We start from the raw sequence: 22562 nt of genomic DNA, 5'->3' as shown, positions 1-22562 counted from the left end.
TATTTTGCTATAAAAAATGACAAACTGGAAAATTATTACTAAGAACTATAGGCTTGATAATGAAACGACATCAACGCCAAGTTGATTTTGTACTTTGGTTATAAACAAGGACTTTTTGGTTAAGAGGAGTAAAGGGGCATCATGTGTACAGCTTACATGGAATCAATGAAGGCATGCAACTAATGTGTTCACATTTGAGGTAATGTGGGCACAGAATGCAACTAATGTGTTCACATTTGAGGTAATGCAGTCACAGAATGCAACTAATGTGTTCACATTTGAGGTAATGCGGTCACAGAATGCAACTAATGTGTTCACATTTGAGGTAATGCGGTCACAGAATGCAACTAATGTGTTCACATTTGAGGTAATGCGGTCACAGAATGCAACTAATGTGTTCACATTTGAGGTAATGCGGTCACAGAATGCAACTAATGTGTTCACATTTGAGGTAATGTGGGCACAGAATGCTTTAATGTAAAGTTAACAAGTCCAGCTGTGTGATCCTACAGATTCATCACAAATCGAAAATATTTGGAAAACCTATCATATTTCCTAAGCATAAACATCAGCTACTTACACCATCTTAGACAGCATGTATAACTGGAAGGTGACAAACTATCCAGGAGAATGTACAAAGTATTATTTGCATGTTCTTACATCTTCAGATATAAAACCAAGTCCCCTCAGCTACCAAGCAATAGCTATTTATAGGGTTCATTTGTACTGTTTTTGCAACTATTCTGAAATAATTCAAAATAAAATATCTAAGCATTGATCTTATTTAAATATGATAAGATGTTAAAATTAAATAAAGTGTACTGTTATACACAGATTTTGGTAATATTATCTTCTATAGTGGTCTGTATGCTTGGAATATTTCAAAATGTATTTTTAAATAAATGCATTATTTATAAATTTATATGCATATATAAGCCAAGCAAGAGCAAGAAGACATCCATGCCATCATCTGTACCACCTTAGTAAACATTAAGTATAGAAGAGAAAGAGTGCTTAGTCATCTCAAACACCTTTGAATGACCAATTCCTAATGTAATCCTGTCTGTAAACCCTGTCTGCCCGAGCTTTTGTCAATATAGTCACCTGCAGTTTTCATAATATTCCTGGCTGTCTTTCAACTCCACGCATTGGCTCCAAGTTTCTACAATGTTATTTCAGCCTCTTCTTGGCTCAGCCTACCTTTCAGGATTCAAACGAAGTGGCATTCAAGAAAGGTCAATTTTGACTCCCAACATAAATTGGGTGCCTTTCTCGATGTGTTCCCAGGGCTCAGTGTTTTTCACCAAATTCAGCATCGATGCTCCTTAATAATGTCCTCTTTACTTTCCCACATCTCTCTCACCCGAAAGCTTCTGAGAACTGGTTTCCAAGTAAGATTCAATCAAACCTTGTGTCAGGCGCATATGCTGTTGTGTCTGATAATCAACTATTTAAATATGAAGTACCTGACTTAAATGCTTTGCAACTGTCCACAAATTTTCAAAACAAAACAAAACAAAACAAAACTTACCTTAGAAAATGTAGCTAATGTTTTAAACTTGATCATTTTATCTGAGCATAAGTTTTGCTTTTGGTTTTAGTTTGTGTTTTGGGGGAGTTTGTTCGTTTTGCTTGTTTGTTTGTTTTTTTAAGGTGAGGGATGTCCAAAAGCACTTAGTTCAAGCCTTAAACATTCTACAATACTTTCGTGGCAACCACTATCAGGTTACAGTGTTCACAACTTTCTTATTAGTTCTGAAAAGATCCCTACTTTTAAATATTTACTTCTACTGTAAATAAAATTGTGTCTTAGTGTAAGTGTCATTCTTGAGAGCAACTTAAAAACCACAGGCAAACATGGGTTTGCCTTGAACAAGTGCAGAAACTGGCTAGGCCTCTGAGCGTCGCTGTTGACCACCTAAGGAGTAAAAGGCAGTCAACCAATCCCACTGAAGGGCTGGCACAACACAAAAGACTGATAGTTTGTCCGCAGCTTCCGGTCAAAGAAGGCGCAAAGAAATTCAGCCCAACTGCCTGATAGTTCTTTCTCCTCGGTGACCTGGGCCCGGTGACTACTGGTCGTTTCAGACCCTGGAGGATACGGACTGGATTCCCCCACTGTGCTGGAAGCTGGTTCAGAGGAAACTCGGCTGCAGAAGGGTAATGGCGACGCTGCAGAAACTCCCCCAGAGCAGAATGCTGATCCTCCTGTGCGCACTTTGGGCCGCCCTGTGGGAGGCCAGTGCTGGACAGATCCGCTACTCCGTGCCAGAGGAGATCGACAAAGGCTCCTTCGTAGGCAGCATCGCCAAGGACCTGGGACTAGAGCCACAGGCTCTGACAGAACGAGGGATCCGCATCGTCTCCAGAGGTAGGTCGCAGCTTTTTGCTCTGAACCCGCGAAGCGGCAGCTTGGTCACCGCAGGCAGGATAGACAGGGAGGAGCTGTGCGCCCAGAACACGCCCTGTTTGGTGAACTTTAACCTACTACTAGAAGATAAACTGACTATTTATTCTGTAGAAGTGGAGGTAACAGATGTTAATGACAATGCTCCTCGCTTTGGAGTAGAGGATCCAGAACTGAAAATCAGTGAAACAACTACCCCAGGATTCAGGATTCCTCTTAAGAGCGCACATGATGCGGACGTGGGAGAGAACACCCTCCAGAACTATAAACTCAACTCAAATGATCACTTCTCTTTGGATGTGCGAACTGGAGCTGATGGGAACAAGTACCCAGAGCTGGTGCTCGAGCGAGCCTTGGACCGCGAGGAAGAGGCTGTTCATCATCTGGTTCTAACCGCCTCCGACGGGGGCGATCCAGTACGGTCTGGCACCTGCCGCATCCGCGTGAAGATTCTGGACGTGAATGACAACGCTCCTGTTTTTACACAGCCTGAGTATCGCGTGAGAGTTCCTGAGAATACGCCCGTAGGCACCCGGATACTCACTGTGACAGCCACTGACGCAGATGAAGGATACAATGCTCAAGTAACTTATTTTCACGAGCATGCCCCTGGAGATACTGATACATTTGAGCTAAAGTCAACATCTGGAGATATAACAATCACAAAAAGTCTGGATTATGAGAAAGCTAAATCCCATGAAATCGATATTGAGGCTCAGGATGGCCCAGGCCTTCTGACTAGGACGAAAGTTATTGTCACCGTTCTAGACGTGAATGACAATGCCCCTGAATTTTACATGACATCTGCCACTGCTTCCGTGCCTGAAGATGCTCCTCTGGGAACGGTGATTGCTCTCTTCAATGTGCATGACAGGGACTCTGGGCAGAATGCTGTGGTCACGTGTTCACTTCCTGAGACGCTCCCTTTCAGGTTAGAAAGGTCGGTGGACAGTTACTACCGACTGGTTACAACCAGAGCCCTTGACAGGGAACAGTTCTCCTCCTACAACATCACTGTAAGCGCCAAAGATGGAGGGAGCCCATCTCTGTCCACAGATGCACACCTTTTACTGCAGGTGGCCGATATCAATGACAACCCACCCTCCTTCCCCCGTGGAGCTTACTCCGCCTACATTCCTGAAAACAACCCCAGAGGCGCCTCCATCCTTTCATTGCTGGCCTATGACCCTGACAGTAACGACAATGCCCATGTAACATACTCTTTAGCCGAAGACACCTTTCAAGGAGCACCCCTATCCTCCTATGTCTCCATCAACTCGGACACTGGAGTCCTCTATGCTCTCCGCTCCTTTGACTATGAGCAGTTCCAAGACTTGCAACTGTGGGTGATAGCAGCGGACAGTGGGAACCCTCCGCTGAGTAGCAATGCGTCACTGAGCCTGTTCTTGGTGGACCAGAACGACAACATGCCGGAAATCCTTTATCCTGCCCTCCCCACAGACGGGTCCACTGGTGTGGAATTAGCACCTCGATCTGCGGATCCTGGATACCTGGTGACCAAAGTGGTGGCAGTAGACAAAGATTCAGGACAGAATGCCTGGCTGTCCTATCGTCTGCTCAAGGCCAGTGAGCCAGGGCTCTTCTCTGTAGGACTGCACACGGGCGAGGTACGCACGGCTCGGGCCCTGATGGACAGAGATGCTCTCAAGCAGAGCCTGGTGGTGGCTGTGCAAGACCATGGCCAACCTCCTCTCTCTGCCACAGTCACGCTCACCATAGCAATAGCTGACAACATCCCTGAAGTCCTGGCTGACCTGGGCAGCATCAGGACCCCTGCTGACTCTGATGATTCAGAACTAACGCTCTACCTGGTGGTGGCCGTGGCTGTGGTCTCCTGTGTCTTCTTGGCCTTTGTCATTGCACTGCTGGCGCTCAGGCTGAGGCGCTGGCATATGGCTCGAATGCTTCAGGCTTCAAGAGATGGCTTAGGGGGCATCCCTGCCTCACACTTTGTGGGAGTGGATGGAGTACGTGCTTTCCTGCAGACCTACTCCCACGAAGTCTCGCTCACCGCAGACTCGGGGAAAAGCCACATCATCTTCCCTCAACCAAACTATGCAGATACTCTCCTCAGCCAGGAGAGCTGTGAAAAAAATGATTTCCTCTCAGCACCACAGTCTTTACTTGATGATAAAAGAGAAGAAACCCCTCAGGTAAAAAAATAATTTTTTTTTGCAATAAGCTCATGTTAATTTGCTAGATTTACCTATTTAGTTGCTCCAGGTGTTTAAATACATGTGTTTTATTCCCATGTTTCCTTGAGGGTGTATTGAAGTTTAAGTGAATCCAGGTGGACTATTCCTTGGTAGTCTTAAATGCTCATGGGCTCCGAGGGAAGTTAAAAATCATCGTGGAATGGATGAAAACAAGGGATTAGTAGTTGATGGTGACCTTTAGATCATCAAAAGAATACTGTTAGAAACGATGATTAATTTCTTCTACTTTTCCATTCATGGGACAAACCATTTCATGCATGTGGATCAGTGATTCTTTATAAATATAGAAAGACTGGAGCTGATGATCAGTAGTGGTCTGCCTTCCCAGCATGCACCGGGCCTTGTAATGATTCTCAGTGCTGCAGTGTGTGTGTGTGTGTGTGTGTGTGTGTGTGTACTATAGGCAATGTATACACTGGATTTCATATTAACTGAAGAGTCTTCTTTAAAATGCAAGGCTTGCTTTATATTTGAATCTGTGTATGAATTATAAAACACTTTGGTTGGATTCTCACTTGAGCTGAATATTTCTCCTTCATATTCTCAGAGAAGTTATTCATTTTCCTTAATTTGCATACCAGTACCTGTTTAAATGAAGAAACTGTATCTGGGCACAGTGGCACACACTCCAACCATTGTACTTAGAAAGCAGAAACAGGCAGATTTCTGTGAGTTTTAAACCAGCCTGGCCTACATAGCAAGCTCCAGGCCAGCCAAGGCCACATAGTGAGACCCATCTCAAAGACAAAAAATAAAAAAATAAAAAAATAAAAAAAAGTTTTAGGAATATTAGGAATATAGGGTTTGGGTTTTTTTTTTTCAATGTTAGGAATCAAACTCAGGGCCTTGCATACAACAGGTAGGCATTTACACTGAGCTAGCACATTTCAAGCTAGAACATTACACAGTTCAAGCACATTTATTTTTGTGTGTAAGTGTACGTGTTATTTATTGAAACCAAGACCTCATTTTGCACATGCTTTACCACTGAGACATGCCTCTGGTGCTAGGACATACATTCCTTACAGAGTTTCAGTATTCTGTCCTGTCTCTAACTGCAAACAACCTTCTCTGGAAGTGCTCCATGCTTCCTGAGGGATTACTTTGTGCTTGATAACAATTTGGTAAAATAACAGTAACAGGTTTCCTCTTCGCCGAATCTTCTTTTTTCTCACATCCATAAATCATATTGACTTTTTAATCTTGAAAAATAGTTTTTATCCTCATATATTTTGCTCACAGAAAAGATAGAAAAGGTTCAGAAATTTCTTATTACATCTAAGAGTATCTGATAGAAAATTTAGGACAGTGTGTTCCAGTGTGTTGGTTCATATGACATAAGCCTCTATGAAATACAGTCAGAATCCACTTTAGAACAATGTGTCACCATTTTTTTTTTAGAATTATTTATTTATTACATGTGAGTACACTGTAGTTGTCTTTGGATATACCAGAAGAGGGCGTCAGATCTCATTATGGATGGTTGTGAGCCACCATGTGGTTACTGGGATTTGAACTCAGGACCTCTGGAAGAGCAGTCTGTGCTCTTAACCACTGAGCAATCTCTCCAGACCCATGTCACCATATCTTTACTTGTTAGTAGATAGTAAAGTATGAACAAGAGAAATCTGAAAACATAGTTCCTTTTATGGATATAGTAACCCCTAAGAATAAATACCTTATAGATACATATGCAATGTATCATCACTGAAATGGCTTCCTTTTGTTTCTGTTTGTTTTGTTTTGAGACAGGGTCTCACTATGTGGTCATGGCTGGCCTGTAACTCATTCTGTAGACCAGGCTGGCCTCAAATTCACAGAGATCTGCCTGTCTCTGCCTCCAGAGTGCTGGGATTAAAGGCATGTACCACCACATCTGTCTTCATTTCTATTTCTGTGCTCCAAGAGGAAAATATACAGAAGAAGGTATTCTGAACACAAAGCAAAAGCTTATCTTTACCAATGTCAGCTGTGATTTTTAAAAAGATATCCTCACACACCTCTGCACTTGGGCAAAGCAAATATCTTTAGTAGTCTGAGGTCTGTAATTTCTCTTACCCCCAAACCTTTCCCCTGGTCCACCCTTCTCATGCTTCTCAATAAGGCCTTCACTAAACTCCACAGCCAAGTTGGAGACTGTCCCATCTTCCTTGGCTTCTCCTGGTGTGTGGTTGTTTCAATGCACGGTAAGCCCCAAGAGGTTTTTTCCACCCTCATAAACTCTGTGACAGAACTGGTTGTGTCTATATTTTCCACATTAAATCTCCAGACAAATATATTGTCTGACACCCAATCATGTGTTTATTTAATGAATAAGTTAAGTAAAAAATATCAAAACTGATATGTCAGGCTACCAAAGACAAACTTCAAGAATTGTAATCCACAAATATGGCTGATGTTTCTGTGTAAGTATTAAACTGAACCTTTGGGAAACGTTAATTATGCTTCAAGCAGTATTGGTAGAATTAACGTTATAGTGTCATCCCGAAGAAGGATGCCTTTAGCAAATGTCAGTTTGGTTACTTGAAATCGGTACTAGTTCACTTGGACTGGCAAGTTCCCTTGCCCTGCACCAGTTGTCTTCTGAAGAAGCTGGGTACAAAGGGTAACTCGGGTTTGCCTGAGAGTGTGTAGTGAATGATTAGGCCTCTGGGTGTCGCTGTTGACCACACAAGAAGAAAAGGAGCCGCTGAAGCGGTGTCCACCATTTCTCTGCGGCAAAGCAACACTAAGAACAGTCTTGAGGAGACAGAAGCGGCCTCACCACATCATCGGGCAATTCTGTGATGTGTGAATTAAGTCCATGAAAGATTTAACTACTTGAGGGGGTAAGGCTGGGACCCATCGTGGGAATCAGAAGGAAGGAAAAAAACAGGAAAGGAAATGATCCGCCTGGGACAAGGAACCGCCGGAGCTTTGCTGTGCGCGCTCCTGGGGACGCTGTGCGCGGCTGGCTCCAGGCAGATCCGCTACTCGGTGCCGGAGGAGCTGGACAAAGGCTCCTTCGTGGGCGACATCTCCAAGGACCTAGGGCTGGAGCCCCGAGAGCTGGCGGAGCGCGGAGTCCGCATCATCTCTAGAGGTAGGTCTCAGCTTTTCTCTCTGGACCCGCGAAGCGGGAGCTTGGTCACCGCGGGCAGGATAGACCGGGAGGAGCTGTGCGCCCAGAGCGCTTCCTGTCTTGTGAGCTTTAACATCCTTGTGGAGGATAAGCTGAAAATATTTGAGGTAGAAGTTGACATCAGCGACATTAATGATAATGCTCCTAGTTTTCCAACGGAGGAATTGGAAATAAAAATTGGTGAACTAACAGTTCCTGGAACCCGATTTCCACTTAAAACTGCCTTTGACCCAGATGTGGGCATGAACTCCCTGCAAAACTATAGGCTTAACGCCAATGACTACTTCTCCTTGGCTGTGAACAGCGTCATCGATGACGCCAAGTACCCAGAGCTAGTGCTGGAGCGAGCCCTGGATCGTGAGAAAAAGGCGGTCCACCAGCTTGATCTCATTGCCTCTGACGGCGGAGACCCAGTCCACACCGGGAAGTTGTGCATCCAGGTGATAGTCGTGGATGCAAATGACAACCCACCCGTGTTTACTAAGCCAGAGTACCATGTCAGTGTTCTGGAAAATGTGCCAGTGGGCACTCGGCTGATCACAGTGAACGCCACTGATCGTGATGAGGGATTCAATGCTCAAGTGTCCTATATTCTGGATAAAATGCCTGGGAAAGTTGCTCAGCTTTTCCATCTCAATTCAGTGACTGGAGACATATCAATATTAAAAAGCCTTGATTATGAGGACGCTGTGTTCTATGAAATCAAAATTGAAGCACAAGACGGACCAGGTCTTTTTTCAAGAGCCAAGATTCTTGTCACCGTTCTGGATGTGAACGACAACGCCCCGGAAGTCTCAGTCACTTCCCTCACAGGCTCAGTCCCAGAGGAGGCTCCCGCTGGAAGAGAAATCGCACTTATCAATGTACATGACCGAGATTCTGGTCAGAATGGGCAAGTCACAGTTTTTGTCCTGGGAAATCTGCCCTTTACTCTAGAAAAATCAATAGACCAATACTACCGCCTAGTGACAGCCAGATCTCTGGATCATGAGGAGGTATCTCAATATAATATCAGTCTAAGAGCCACCGATGGGGGAAGTCCACCATTGTCTACGGAAACTCATATCACTCTGCATGTGTCAGACATCAACGACAACCCTCCGGCCTTCACACATGCCTCCTATTCTGCCTATATCCCAGAAAACAATGCTAGAGGAGCCTCCATCTTCTCTGTTACAGCACAGGACCCAGACACTGACGAGAATGCACAAGTCACTTACTCACTAGCTGAGGACACCCTGCAGGGGGCGCCACTGTCATCGTATGTCTCCATCAACTCCAACACTGGTGTCCTGTATGCTCTTTGCTCCTTTGACTATGAGCAATTTAGAGACCTGCAGTTACAAATAACAGCCAGAGACAGTGGGATCCCTCCACTCAGCAGCAACGCGACGCTGAGCCTGTTTGTGCTGGACAAGAACGACAACATGCCTGAAATTCTGTATCCTGCCCTCCCGGTAGATGGTTCCACTGGGGTTGAGTTGGCACCCCGCTCTGCAGAGCCTGGATACCTGGTGACCAAGGTGGTGGCAGTAGACAAAGATTCAGGACAGAACGCCTGGCTCTCCTACCGCCTGCTCAAGGCCAGCGAGCCAGGGCTCTTCTCTGTGGGACTGCACACGGGCGAGGTACGCACAGCTCGGGCCATGCTTGACAGAGATGCCCTCAAGCAGAGCCTAGTGGTGGCCGTGCAGGACCACGGCCAGCCGCCTCTCTCAGCCACAGTCACACTCACCATAGCAGTGGCTGACAGCATTCCTGACATCCTGGGGGACCTGGAAAGCATCCATACCCCTGCTAACCCCCACAATTCAGACCTGACGCTGTACCTGGTGGTGGCAGTGGCTGTGGTCTCCTGCATCTTCCTGGCCTTTGTCATTGTGCTGCTGGCACTCAGGCTGCGGCGCTGGCACTCACAGCGCCTGCTCCAGGCTCCAGGGAGCGGATTGGCTGGCGTACCAGCCTCTCACTTTGTGGGTCTAGACGGGGTGCAAGCTTTCCTGCAGACCTATTCCCAGGAAGTTTCGCTTACCGCAGGCTCTAGGAAGAGTCACCTGATCTTCCCACAACCCAACTACGCAGACACGCTCATCAGCCAGGAGAGCTGTGGGAAAAGCGAGCCCCTTATAATACCTCAAGATTTACTTGAAACAAAAGAAGACCCCACGCTGCCTGAGGTGAGTTCATTTCTTTGAGCGTTATGAGCAGTTATGCCAGTGTGGTTCTTGTAAGATCTTAATACACATTTATCTGAGAAGTAAAGCAACAATGTAGCTGTACATTCTGTTTTCTCTACCTGTGTCCCACTTGCCTGTGAGTGCACTGTACACCTCCTGGCCTTGGTATGGCTGAGTGGGCCAGGTAGCTAGATCTGGCCAGTACATTCCACTTATGGAGTAAACATGGTCACTATGAGAGTTCCAGGTCTTTCCTGTAACCTTTGGAGAGTGTGGTTGCCCCTTCTACCTGAGCCCCCCAGTGCCTGTAATGAGAGGAGAGCCGTGCAGTTGACCCAACAGCGGCCCACACACCTGTGATAAATGGACCTTTCACAATTTTGTCCTCATTGTTCGAGTGCTGGGATAGAACCCAGTGTCTTGACACATGTTGATCATCTGCTGGACCACTGAGCCTGCCTCAGCCTGTGTTTCCCATTATAAACCCATGTGATTTGAACATTGTCACTCCTGGACCTCTAGCCTATCCTGACTGACACAAACAACTGGGGGGAGGGAAATACAAAGTATTTTATGCTCTAATAAATTGTGTGTCTGAACCTTTCCAAGTCACACCACAGTATTTTCATCATAAAAACATAAAAATCATAGGCTAGACAGTGGAAAAAAATGGTATAGCAGGACACTTACAGTTGCAGCTACCTCAGAAACTATGGAGGTGGGACTCACTCAAGCCTAGAGTTCAAGACTAACCTTGTCAGCATAGCAAGAACTGTCTCAAAAAGAAAAGTGGAGGTTTGTCAAATGATTAAATGCCTGGTGACTAAAATGTATGCGTGTGTGTGTTCCTCTGAAGGTAGCAAGTTCATTCCCTTAACTATTATGAGCCATGAGCTGGTATTTACCTCCATTTCAGAAAGGTTTTTTAAACCTGTTATGTAGCTGTATCACTCCTGGATACACCCAAGGGACTATAAGTCAACATATCACAGAGATACACACTTGCGCCTCAGCGTTTACTGCAGTGCTGTCCACAATGACTAAGTAACCTAAGTGTGTCCATCACTAAAGAAATGAATAAAGAAAATGTGATGTATAGATATTTATACAATGGAATATTTCAGCCATAAGAAAAATGAAGCTTTGTCATTTGCAGGAAAATGAATGCAGTTGTTGGTAATTAAGCTGCCTTAATTAATTTTTAAAAAAAGATAAGTCAATCTCAAAAATACATGTCTTCTCTTATTTATGAACTCTTAAATTTTATACAGATACATAAAACTGTGAGTGCATGTGTGTGTGTGTGTGTGTGTGTCGTGCAAGTCTAAAAGAAACTGCTAGGGAAAAGGGAGGGGCTAAGAGGAGGGGAGGTGAGAGAAAAAGGAGGCTATGGGAGATACAGAGGCATGTGGCCAACATACAATATATACTTGTATAAAAATAAAAATGTCCTTGTGAAACCCAGTTTCATATGCAGTGAATATATGCCAACACAAAAATATTATTTCAAAATACAAGGAAAATATTTCTCAGCCTCTGCACAAGATCCCCAGACCATGTATTACAGCGATGAAATAGAAATCCTGAATGTGTTCTAGAACTTTCTTTGGGCATATATTGTGGGCTCATTCTCAAACCTATGAAATTATTTATACTCTTGTACAACAAAGGAGGGTTGTCTAAAAATGAACCAAAATGTATTTAATTGCATCTCAAAGGGACAGATTTCCTCCTCAATATGTTAGAAAATGTAACATTGAAATGTGTAAGTCAACAGAGCCTGAAAAAACTATTTGTAAGCAGATAAAACTATATTCTCCTTCAATATCTAAATATGTGATGGAATCTTGTGAAAAGGAATATAAAGGCATGAAATAGAGAAAACAAGAGAAAGGATGTCTCAGGGGAAGTGTAATGGATTTCTGCTGGAGATGATTGAGCACTTCAAAACAGTATAATTAAATCACTGAGCTGACAACTCTCAGGCCATTGCTGCTGCTACTGTTAGAAAATACTTGAGACTTGGACACCCATCTTTAAAATATGTTGTTTATTTATCTGATTGTTGGAAGGTAGGAAGTCCAATAACGTGGCATTCTCATCTCCTTGGGGCTTTTCCCTTCGGAGTCAACACATGTCAGGGGGCATCACATGACAAAAGCCAAGCAAGTGTGTCAGAGACTGCTATTTTTACAACAAGATACCCCACTAACCATTCATTGATTCACTAATGAAGATAAAGCCCTCCTGGCTCAATCATTTCCTAAAGATCCTGCCTCCAGATACTGTTAAACCATGGACTGGGAGATTGAGGTTCTAACACATTAAATTTAAGAGGTGCATTTAAGCCACTGTAATCCAGTTTGGTGGCATATGAGAAATAAAGAGGTTTGCTTCTTTGAGTTACCCAGGTACAGGGTTAAGTTCTAAATGGAGTGTTAGGTCCAGGGAGCTGGCTCCCGGGAAAGGTGCTTGCTCCCAAGGCGACAACCTGAGTTCCATCCCTGACACCTACGTGAAGGACGGAGAAAACCAACTCCAGCATATTGTTCTCTGACCTCCACATGAGTGCACATGCATTCATCCATACACCTAAACACACCAATACATAAATGTAATACAATGTAAATAATAAAATAAAGTGTTTAAAAACTATCAATGACTCACCAAGACTTACTGTGATCACTTTATTAATTAATAGCATTAAACTGGTTAAAGTTAAGACTTTGGCTTAGAGTTAAATATTTAGAAAAAAGTTTCATAAAAATAAGTATGGCTTACACAAGATTCACCATAATAAAAGCCCAAATGCTACATTGGTACATTTAATAAGATGTCATGTCACAGTGTATTTAATTAAAAATAGGATGTTTTGAGAGGAAGATTGATGCATTAAAACATCTCTGGAGATGCTGCTCCTCTATTTTGCAAAGACTATCTTTAAGAAGTTTTATCGAATTGATAAAACACACAAAACTTAAAACACTAAATAAAGTTACTTAAATCACGTACAAAAAATGTAAAGATCATAATCCACTGAATAATAAGACTGAAAATCCACTCGCTTATTGGAATATGACAGTCGGGCCTGAGTTTGTAAGTGCCATACAGTGAAGACATTGATGCCATTTTTCTCCAAAACTGGAAAAAGGAAAAAGGCATGCCTTGTGAAATGGGAAGGATGCTGTGTAATGATGAAAATATTCGTGAAATGGTAATAAACAAAATGAAATCTAAACCGAAAGGGGAAATGTGAATACCTGGTTGTAAATTAAAAGTCAAAACAAAAGCTTTGATAAATAGCTGCACCATACGCAGTTTTACAAGACAACCATTAGGCGACGCTGTTGACCAAAGTGAAGAGCTGGGTTCTCCGTTCCGCAGGCTCCAGCGAGGGCTTGCTTGCTTTTTCTGCCACCTATGAGAACATCGGTCCGGTTCCTGCGCCCTCTTCAAGCGCCTGACAAAAACTGCCCTCAAATCACAAACACCCAGGGCACTGGTTGTCTTTTTAAAATCACAGAGAAATCTCTAAAAGAAGCTTCCTGGCGAGCTCAGAACGGCAGAGCAAGCCCAGCGGTTTTGGAACGATGGCAAATCAGGTATGGCTTCTTTTCCTGGTGCCTTTGTTCTGCGGCGCCCTCTCTCAGCCCATCCACTACTCCATTCCGGAGGAGCTAGTCAAGGGCTCTCTGGTGGGGAATCTCGCCAAGGATCTGGGACTCAGTATCCAAGAATTGCCAGCTCGAAAATTGAGAGTTAGTGCAGAGGATTATTTCAGCGTTAGTGCAGACAGTGGGGATTTGTTAGTGAGCGGCAGGATAGACAGAGAGAAGATTTGCGGGAAGAAATCTGAGTGTGCGCTGGAATTTGAATCTGTTACTGAAAACCCGATGAATATTTTCCACGTAACGGTTGCCATCCAAGACATTAATGATAATGCACCACATTTCTTTGGGAAAAGCGTTGAGTTGGAGATCTGTGAGTCAGCCTCAGCGGGGTCAAAATTCCCTCTGGACTCTGCGCGAGATGCAGATGTGGGAAGCAACTCCCTGAAAATGTACACTATCAGCTCCAATCCACACTTCTCCTTATCAACGAAGGAAAGTCCTGATGGAAGTAAATACCCAGAATTGCTGCTGGAAAAACCTCTAGACAGAGAGCATCAGAGCTCCCATCACTTAATACTGACCGCCATGGATGGTGGAGACCCGCCCCTAAGCAGCACCACCCAGATCTGGATCAAAGTCACCGATGCCAATGACAATGCTCCAGTGTTCAGCCAGGACACTTACAAAGTTAGCCTTCGAGAAAACATGCCCCCGGGAACCTTAGTGCTGCAAGTGACAGCCACGGATCAGGATGAGAGGATCCACGGAGAGATCACCTATGCCTTCCTTAATGTCCCAGCAAGCACTAACCTCGTCTTCGGTCTCAATCCAAATACTGGAGCTATCACAACTAACGGTACACTGGATTTTGAAGAAAAGAGTAGATACACATTGGGTGTAGAAGCCAGGGACGGAGGTGTGTACACGGCTCACTGTAATGTTCAGATTGAAATTCTTGATGAGAATGACAATGCCCCAGAGGTGACATTCATGTCCTTTTCTAACCAAGTTGCCGAGGATTCAGTCCTTGGAACAGTAATAGCCCTCATTAAAATTCGAGACAAAGATTCTGGACAAAACGGTCTGGTGTCATGCCGTATTCAGGAAGAACTTCCCTTCAAATTACAACCCACCTCCAAGAATTATTACAAGTTGGTGATTGACAAGGCCCTAAACCGGGAACAGACCCCAGAGTACAACGTCACTATCACAGCTACTGACAGTGGCAAGCCCTCGCTTTCCACCAAGACATGTGTTACTGTGCACATCACAGATATCAATGACAATGCACCGGTTTTCCACCAGGCCTCCTACTTGGTCCATGTGGCTGAGAACAACCCACCTGGAGCCTCCATCGCTCAAGTCAGCGCCTCCGACCCAGATTTGGGATCCAATGGCCTCATCTCCTATTCCATCATAGCCAGCGACCTAGAGCCAAAGGCGCTGTCGTCCTTCGTGTCTGTGAACCAGGACAGTGGAGTGGTGTATGCGCAGCGCGCCTTCGACCACGAGCAGCTTCGCTCCTTCCAGCTGACACTGCAGGCGCGTGACCAGGGATCGCCTGTGCTCAGTGCCAACGTGAGCATGCGCGTGCTGGTGGGCGACCTCAATGACAACGCGCCACGCGTGCTGTATCCCACGCTCGAGCCCGATGGCTCTGCGCTCTTTGACATGGTGCCACGCGCTGCCGAGCCCGGATACCTGGTCACCAAGGTGGTAGCGGTGGACGCAGACTCAGGACACAATGCCTGGCTGTCCTACCACGTGCTGCAGGCCAGCGACCCCGGGCTCTTCAGCCTGGGGCTGCGCACAGGCGAGGTGCGCACAGCGCGTGCCCTGGGAGACAGGGACTCAGCGAGGCAGCGCCTTCTGGTCGCTGTGCGCGATGGTGGACAGCCACCGCTCTCGGCTACAGCCACGCTGCACCTGATCTTCGCTGACAGCCTGCAGGAGGTCCTGCCAGACCTCAGAGATGACCCTTTGCCGGCTGACCCCCAGAGTGAGCTGCAGTTTTACCTGGTGGTGGCCTTGGCCCTGATCTCAGTACTCTTCCTCCTGGCGGTGATTCTGGCTATTGCCCTGCGTCTGAGACACTCCTCCAGATCAGCCGCCTGGGGCTGCTTTCAATCTGGTCTCAGCCCAAAGTCTCAACCTGTGGTTCCTCCCAACTACAGCGAGGGGACATTGCCCTATTCCTATAATCTATGCGTTGCCTCACATTCTACGACTATGGCAGGGTTTAAGTTTCACCATGTGGCACCAGAGGTTGCTCCCCCTCAGGACCTCCTGTGTGATGATCCTTCTGTGGTTGTGTGTGACAATAATGAAGATCCCAAAATCTCGGACGACTCTTCTTTTCAGGTAAGTTTCTATAGAGCAACTTAAACTTTATTTGTTATATTTGCTTCTCAATCGTGCACAAATTGGTCAATTTTGATTTTTTTTCATAGTTTGGGCAATATTTAGTGGAAGACTTGTCATAGATGCGTGAAAATTGGCTCTTGGTTGCTCAGTCATCTTGGAAATTACCTGCTTACCAGTTTTAGCCTTTACTGTTGATGTTTCTGTGTGGCTGACAAATCTTGCCAGACACTATTTCCTATAAGTCAATACTCAATAATTTTCGTGTCCTTTCTTGCTTGATTCGTGAGACTGAATTTTAAAATAATCTTCAGCTCCTTATAAGCATATTAGTATTTCTTTCTGCCTAAATTAAAGTTTATGGTCAATTACCTTTCTTGTTTGAACAACGTTTGTTTGTTTGTTTGTTTGTTTGTTTGTTTTGAGATATGGTTTCTTTGTGTAGCCCTGACTGTCCTGGAACTCAGTCTGTAGATCAGGCTAGCATCAGTCTCACAGAGATCCACCTGCCTCTGCCTCCAAGTGCTGGGATTAAAGGTGTGCCCCACCATTCTGCTTAACAACCTTTTATTGCAACACATCCAGTTAGCACCTATTTGTCTTACTACAAGTACCTAAGATTACCACATTTTATATTTGAATCACTAATTTGGGGGGGTGGATATTATTCTCACTTATGATTTCACTCGTCTCTCTTCTTCACATTTATTTAGGGAGGTCAGGCACACATTGCCATGGGGAGCATGTGGAGGTTAAAGTATGGGCATCAGTTCTCTGCTTTGAAATCCCCAGAAGCAAACTCCTCAGATTGTCAGGCTTGCCGAAAAAGCTTTTGCCACCTGGGCCATCTTGTCTACCCCTCCATGGGTCTTTGACAGTTTCTTAATCATATGTGTTTTGTGCTTTCTAATTCATCATCATTATAGTAAGGACTACAATGATCATTCTATTTATGAGTCACTTTATATCATTCCCATTATTTTTGTATAGATTTCTGTGAGTCAGTTCTACAGCATTTTGATATTTTTGTGCATATGTCAGTTATTTTCAACACACATAATTTTAATCCCCTAACTCCTGAGCACTTAACATATCTTTGAAAATTTATGAAAAACACATCTAACCTACTTTCTCAAAGACTAAAGTTTTAATTCTGCATAATTAATAGGCTTTCATGACTCCTTAAAAGTTTAGTCATTTCCATGTGCTAACTGTTGAGTGGGGAATAGTTTAAAGAGCCATGACTTATCTCAGATTACTCAAGGAAACTGTGAACCATATGTTGGAGGTGAGGCTTCCTTGGCTATCGGCATAGGTCCTTTCCCTGGCTGTTTCTGAAATCAATGCTAAAGTAATTTAATGCAGTGGTTAAAAAAATAATAGAATTGATGATGATAAAATGAGGCCACTGGATGTGTCTTATGTAAGAGAAACCCCTGACATAGCTCTGGCTGTCCTCGGACTCACAGAGATTCACCTGCCTCTGCCTCCTGAGTACTAAAATCAAAGATGTGAGCCACCACACCTGGCCTGAAATATCCTAAGATCTCTTCAGCTTAACTTCCTTGCCTTGATGCTATCATTTAATTTAATATTTGTTAGCCCATTATTTGAATTTGATTTGCATTGGTAATTGACTCATTAAACATTGTCACATGTTTTAATCTGTGAAAGTTGCTGTTGTAAAGACTGAGGACACATTCTGAATCTGACAGCAGTGACATGATGTATAGCCTACAATGTCCTGTGTTACATACAGAACTAGCTATTTTACTCCACACCTAGAATTTTTCCCCTATTCTCATTTACACAAGGGTAAGAGTATCTCTTGAGCAGCTGGCATCTTTCCTGCAATAGAATTGAACAATTATCCAAGATACCCAAGGGGTGAACTCGTGAGGAAACTTGCTTCTGCAATAAATAGGTTGTAACTAGAGCTGCCCCTCCTGCATCCGTGGACCACTCCACCCCTCCCTTTTCGCAACTCTACCCCTGTTCCTGGAAGGAATGGCCGTGACCCTCATTCAATACAAAGCACTGGAAATGATGTCGGGAGATGAGCATTGCAACAACTGAAAAGAGGAAGAAAATAATACTTTCTACCATATTATTTCTCGGATGAATTAAAATAGTTTGATGTATAAGAGGCTTTGGGTAATTCCAGGATTTTTGTTGCAAATTAAACAATACAGTTTTGACCTTTATTCTCCTTTAGAGAAGTAGATTTAGGATGTATGTGGTGGAGTTTTAACAAAAAAATTTGTTGCAATAACAGCTTAGTACTCTGGGTGTCGCTATTCACCACTCAGGGGTGAAAATCGGGTATTTAGTAAGACCAGGATTTCCGGAGCATAAAGGACTGGTTATGATCTTAAAGAAAGCAGCAATCTGGACTCCCAGGACCCTCAGCGTCCAACGGTACAAGTACGTTATCTTGAAACCCAAAGATTGTGGGGTTCATCCGGCCTGCACAGATTCAACGCCCAAGCTCAGGACTCTCTGCAACGGAACTGCAATGGCGGCTCCTTACGGATCACACAGCAGGGGACTAATCTGGATCTGCATTTTCCTTGGATCCCTGTGTGACATCCGCGCGGAACAGATCCGGTACTCTGTGCCAGAGGAACTGGAAAGGGGCTCTGTGGTGGGTAATCTCGCCGCCGACCTGGGGCTGAAGCCTGGGAAACTGGCAGAACGCGGAGTCCGCATCGTCTCCAGAGGTAAGACCCAGCTCTTTGCTCTGAACCCGCGAAGCGGTAGTTTGGTGACAGCAGGGAGGATCGACAGGGAAGGGCTCTGTGACAGATCCCCAAAGTGTACCGCAAATCTAGAGATTCTCCTAGAGGATAAGGTGAGGATTCTAACCATAGAAGTGGAAATTACCGATGTTAATGATAATGCCCCCAGCTTTGGAGCACAGCAGAGGGAAATAAAAGTCGCTGAAAGTGAAAATCCTGGAACAAGATTTCCTCTTCCTGAAGCTTTTGATCCGGACATAGGAATGAATGCCTTGCAGGGTTACCAGCTCAGCTCCAATGCTCACTTCTCCCTGGATGTGCAAAGTGGACCGGATGGGATTAAGTACCCAGAGCTAGTGCTGGAAAATGCCTTAGATCGCGAGGAGGAAGCCTTTCATCACCTGGTTCTCACCGCCTTCGACGGAGGCGACCCGGTTCGCTCTGGTACTGCCACAATTCAAATAACACTCGTGGACACCAACGACAATGCTCCTGTATTTACTCAGGCAGAGTACCACATTAGTGTGAAAGAGAATTTGCCTGTAGGCACACGGCTACTCACTATAAAAGCCACTGACCCGGATGAAGGAGCCAACGGAGAAGTGACGTATTCTTTCCGGAACGTAAGAGACAAAATATCCCAGCTCTTCCAACTGAATTCTCTGACTGGTGACATTACAATGTTGGGGGAGCTGGATTACGAAGACTCTGGATTCTATGACGTTGATGTTGAAGCCCATGATGGGCCTGGTCTTCGAGCCAGAAGTAAGGTACTGGTGACAGTTCTGGATGTAAATGACAATGCTCCGGAAGTCACAGTCACCTCTCTCACCAGCTCTATCCAAGAAGCTTCTTCCCCAGGCACAGTGATTGCACTCTTCAATGTGCATGACAGTGACTCTGGAGAGAATGGCCTTGTCACTTGTTCCATTCCAGATAATCTTCCATTCAGACTGGAAAAGACCTATGGAAATTATCATCGGTTGTTGATACACAGGACTCTGGACAGGGAAGAAGTCTCTGACTATAACATTACAATAACTGCCACCGACCAGGGAACTCCACCACTGTCTACAGAGACTTATATCTCACTGCAAGTCGTGGACATTAATGACAACCCGCCCACCTTTACCCATGCCTCCTATTCTGCCTACATTCCAGAAAACAACCCCAGAGGATCTTCCATCTTATCCATAACAGCCCAGGACCCAGACAGTGGTGAGAATGCCCAGGTAATCTATTCCCTGTCAGAGGATACTATCCAGGGGGCACCTCTGTCCTCCTACATCTCCATAAACTCCAATACTGGTGTCCTTTATGCACTGCGTTCCTTTGATTATGAGCAGTTTCAAGACTTGAAGCTACTGGTGACAGCCAGGGACAGTGGGAATCCTCCACTCTGCAGCAACGTATCCCTGAGCTTGTTTGTGCTGGACCAGAATGACAACACTCCTGAAATCCTGTACCCCACCACCCCCACTGATGGTTCTACTGGTGTGGAGCTGACACCTCGTTCAGCAGAACCTGGATACCTGGTGACCAAGGTGGTGGCAGTAGACAAAGATTCAGGACAGAACGCCTGGCTGTCCTACCGCCTGCTCAAGGCCAGTGAGCCAGGGCTCTTCTCTGTAGGACTGCACACGGGTGAGGTGCGCACTGCTCGGGCCCTGCTGGACAGAGATGCTCTCAGGCAGAACCTGGTGGTGGCCGTGCAGGACCATGGTCAGCCCCCTCTCTCTGCCACAGTCACACTCACCATAGCTGTATCAGACAACATTCCAGACATCCTGGCGGATCTGGGCAACATTAAAACTCACATTGACCAGGAAGATTCAGACATTACATTGTACCTGGTGGTAGCTGTGGCTGTGGTCTCTTGTGTCTTCCTAGCCTTTGTCATTGTGCTGCTGATACACAGGCTCCGTCGCTGGCACTCAACTCGCCTGCTTCAGGCTGCAGGTAACGGGTTGTCGTCCATGCCGGCATCACATTTTGTGGGTGTGGATGGCGTACATGCTTTCCTCCAGACCTATTCTCATGAGGTCTCGCTCACAGCAGACTCTGGGAAGAGCCACCTGATCTTCCCACAGCCCAACTACGCAGACACGCTCATCAGCCAGGAGAGCTGTGGGAAGAGTGATCCTCTCCTGGTATCTCAAGACTTGCTTGAAATAAAAGGAGACTCCAGTCTGCAGGTGAGTGACTCACTCCTACGACGGATCTTACCTCACTAAAACACAGTCATGAGGGTTTGTAAAATGCCTCCGGTTGTATGTGTGTTGTGCCAAAAATATACACTTCTTTATTAATAGTCCCTTGCTTTAACAAGAATAATGATTAATGATAGTTACTACACAGTTTGTTGGTTAGTAACCTTATTTTCTCTTTTTAAATGATTGGAGTGGATTCCAGGTGGGGAGCATACTGGGCAAGCCTTCTTGTAATTATACAATGAATTATATCTCAAACCACAATTATTTATTATTCATCCTTCATATTCTTCATTTGGTAGTGATTTTGGTAAGACTTTCTTAATTTTAAATCATTCTCTTTTAAAATGTCATTTTCCTGTATACACTGATGACAGGTTAGACTTGACATGTGACTAGAAGGCAATTGCACAATTTTCTATGTGCATCACCTTTCTCGTGATACTATGGGGAATCTAGGTGGAATATTTTTAAACATTTTTACTACAGTTTCACTTACTTGTGAGTGTGGGGGAGACAATCTTGGGGAATCAGTTCTCTCTGTCCACCATGTGAATCCAAGATATCAAATTCAGGAGGGCAGGCATAGTGACTGATGGAGTTTGCCACTGAGGTGTTTTGCCAACCCTAACCTGAATTTGTTAAGTTCCCTTTATTACATTAGACTATTCTTTGCTTGGAATTTACTTCTTTTTCCTTGAAATGGTTTCTTTTCCATTATAATTATATAATGACAATTTATATGTAGTGAAAATATTTAACCGTTAGCTATAACATTAACTTCTCCATGGAATGCTATATTCCCAATAATTTTCTATGCGAGGTCTGACTATCTAGTTTAAGCTGGCCTTTAACTCAGTAGGTAGCCTACCCAAAGTGGCCTGCAGTTTGCAGTTCTCTCTAAGTGCTAGAATTACAGGTGTGGACCATTATGCCCAACTCAAACATTTTATTATTGCCGACACAAGGTGTACCAGAGCATCTGATGTCTCTGTTACAACTTGGTTATTTCCAAAAACTGCCTATTTTATTTCATTCATATAAATAAGTTATAGTAATTTTCATAATTTCTAAATTCCCCATTATGACATCACCATTGCGTCGCAACAAAACAGAATTTGCTTAAATCTCTCTGGTTTTCATCAGGTAAACCTCTTACAATGGTTGGCTGACTTGGATTCTGGACTGTTATTATTCTTAGTACTTAGTTGAACTCCTTCCCATCTGTCAAAATCTCTGCAAATTATTCTTGGAAGGCTTACCACTACGTGACTGGGATAAGACAAATAATCCTCTGACATGACAGAAAGCATTTTGTGTGTCAGAGATGTGCGACACTTTTATTTGCTAAGCTTTCATACAGTTCTAAGTGAGTTCATCCAGAATTAATTAAAATTTATTACACAATGCAGGGGTTTCTGAAAGTGGCCATTGTATCAAGATGGTGGGATGTGTGTGACTCAGTGTGAACGGAGAGTTGATTCTATGTGGCTTTGTATTCGTGTGAGGCTGGGTACAATACACAAAGTACGTAGAAATGAGGGACATGATAACAGGCTGAGCCTGGGCAAGGAAAGAGATGATAAACAAATTCTGGGAGCATCTATCTGAAGACACGTTATTCCAAACACTGTGGTGATAAAATATAACCCAGAGATGTGCAGTTGGACTAAAATTTGGTAAAATACATTCAGATACTG

General features: G+C 44.5%; 3 protein-coding genes across 4 annotated transcripts in view; all 3 read left to right on the top strand.

Annotated features, from left to right (window-relative positions):
- Window positions 1–1010: 1010 nt before the first annotated feature.
- LOC127664046 (protocadherin gamma-A2-like) lies at window positions 1011–5130 on the top strand. Its single transcript, XM_052155929.1, has one exon. The coding sequence runs from the start codon at window positions 2164–2166 to the stop codon at window positions 4591–4593; it is 2430 nt and encodes an 809-aa protein (XP_052011889.1). The 5' UTR covers window positions 1011–2163; the 3' UTR covers window positions 4594–5130.
- Window positions 5131–6900: 1770 nt separating this feature from the next.
- Window positions 6901–11158, top strand: LOC127664042 (protocadherin gamma-A3-like). Its single transcript, XM_052155927.1, is given in 2 exon segments — window positions 6901–9943; window positions 9946–11158. Coding segments are annotated over 2 exon segments (2475 nt in total). The 5' UTR covers window positions 6901–7527; the 3' UTR covers window positions 10005–11158.
- A 2662-nt stretch (window positions 11159–13820) lies between these two features.
- Window positions 13821–22562, top strand: part of LOC127663694 (protocadherin gamma-C4) — a 159691-nt gene continuing 150949 nt past the window's right edge. The window contains exon 1 of one of the 2 annotated variants that reach the window (XM_052155353.1): window positions 13821–15506. In XM_052155353.1, coding sequence (XP_052011313.1) covers window positions 13836–15506 — 1671 coding nt within the window. In that variant the 5' untranslated portion in view covers window positions 13821–13835. Of the gene's footprint in view, window positions 15507–18262; window positions 20848–22562 lie in introns of those variants that run through there. The other variant, XM_052155327.1, reaches the window with a different exon arrangement.

This window comes from Apodemus sylvaticus, chromosome 13, assembly GCF_947179515.1.
Source record: "Apodemus sylvaticus chromosome 13, mApoSyl1.1, whole genome shotgun sequence".
In the NCBI taxonomy this organism is placed as follows: Eukaryota; Metazoa; Chordata; class Mammalia; order Rodentia; family Muridae; genus Apodemus; species Apodemus sylvaticus.
Note: the sequence above shows the minus strand (reverse complement) of the source record. Positions and strands in the feature narration are given on the sequence as shown.

Coding starts and splice junctions, on each gene's coding strand:
- LOC127664046 (XM_052155929.1), top strand. CDS start 2,164: ATGGCGACGCTGCAGAAACTCCCCCAGAGCAGAATGCTGATCCTCCTG.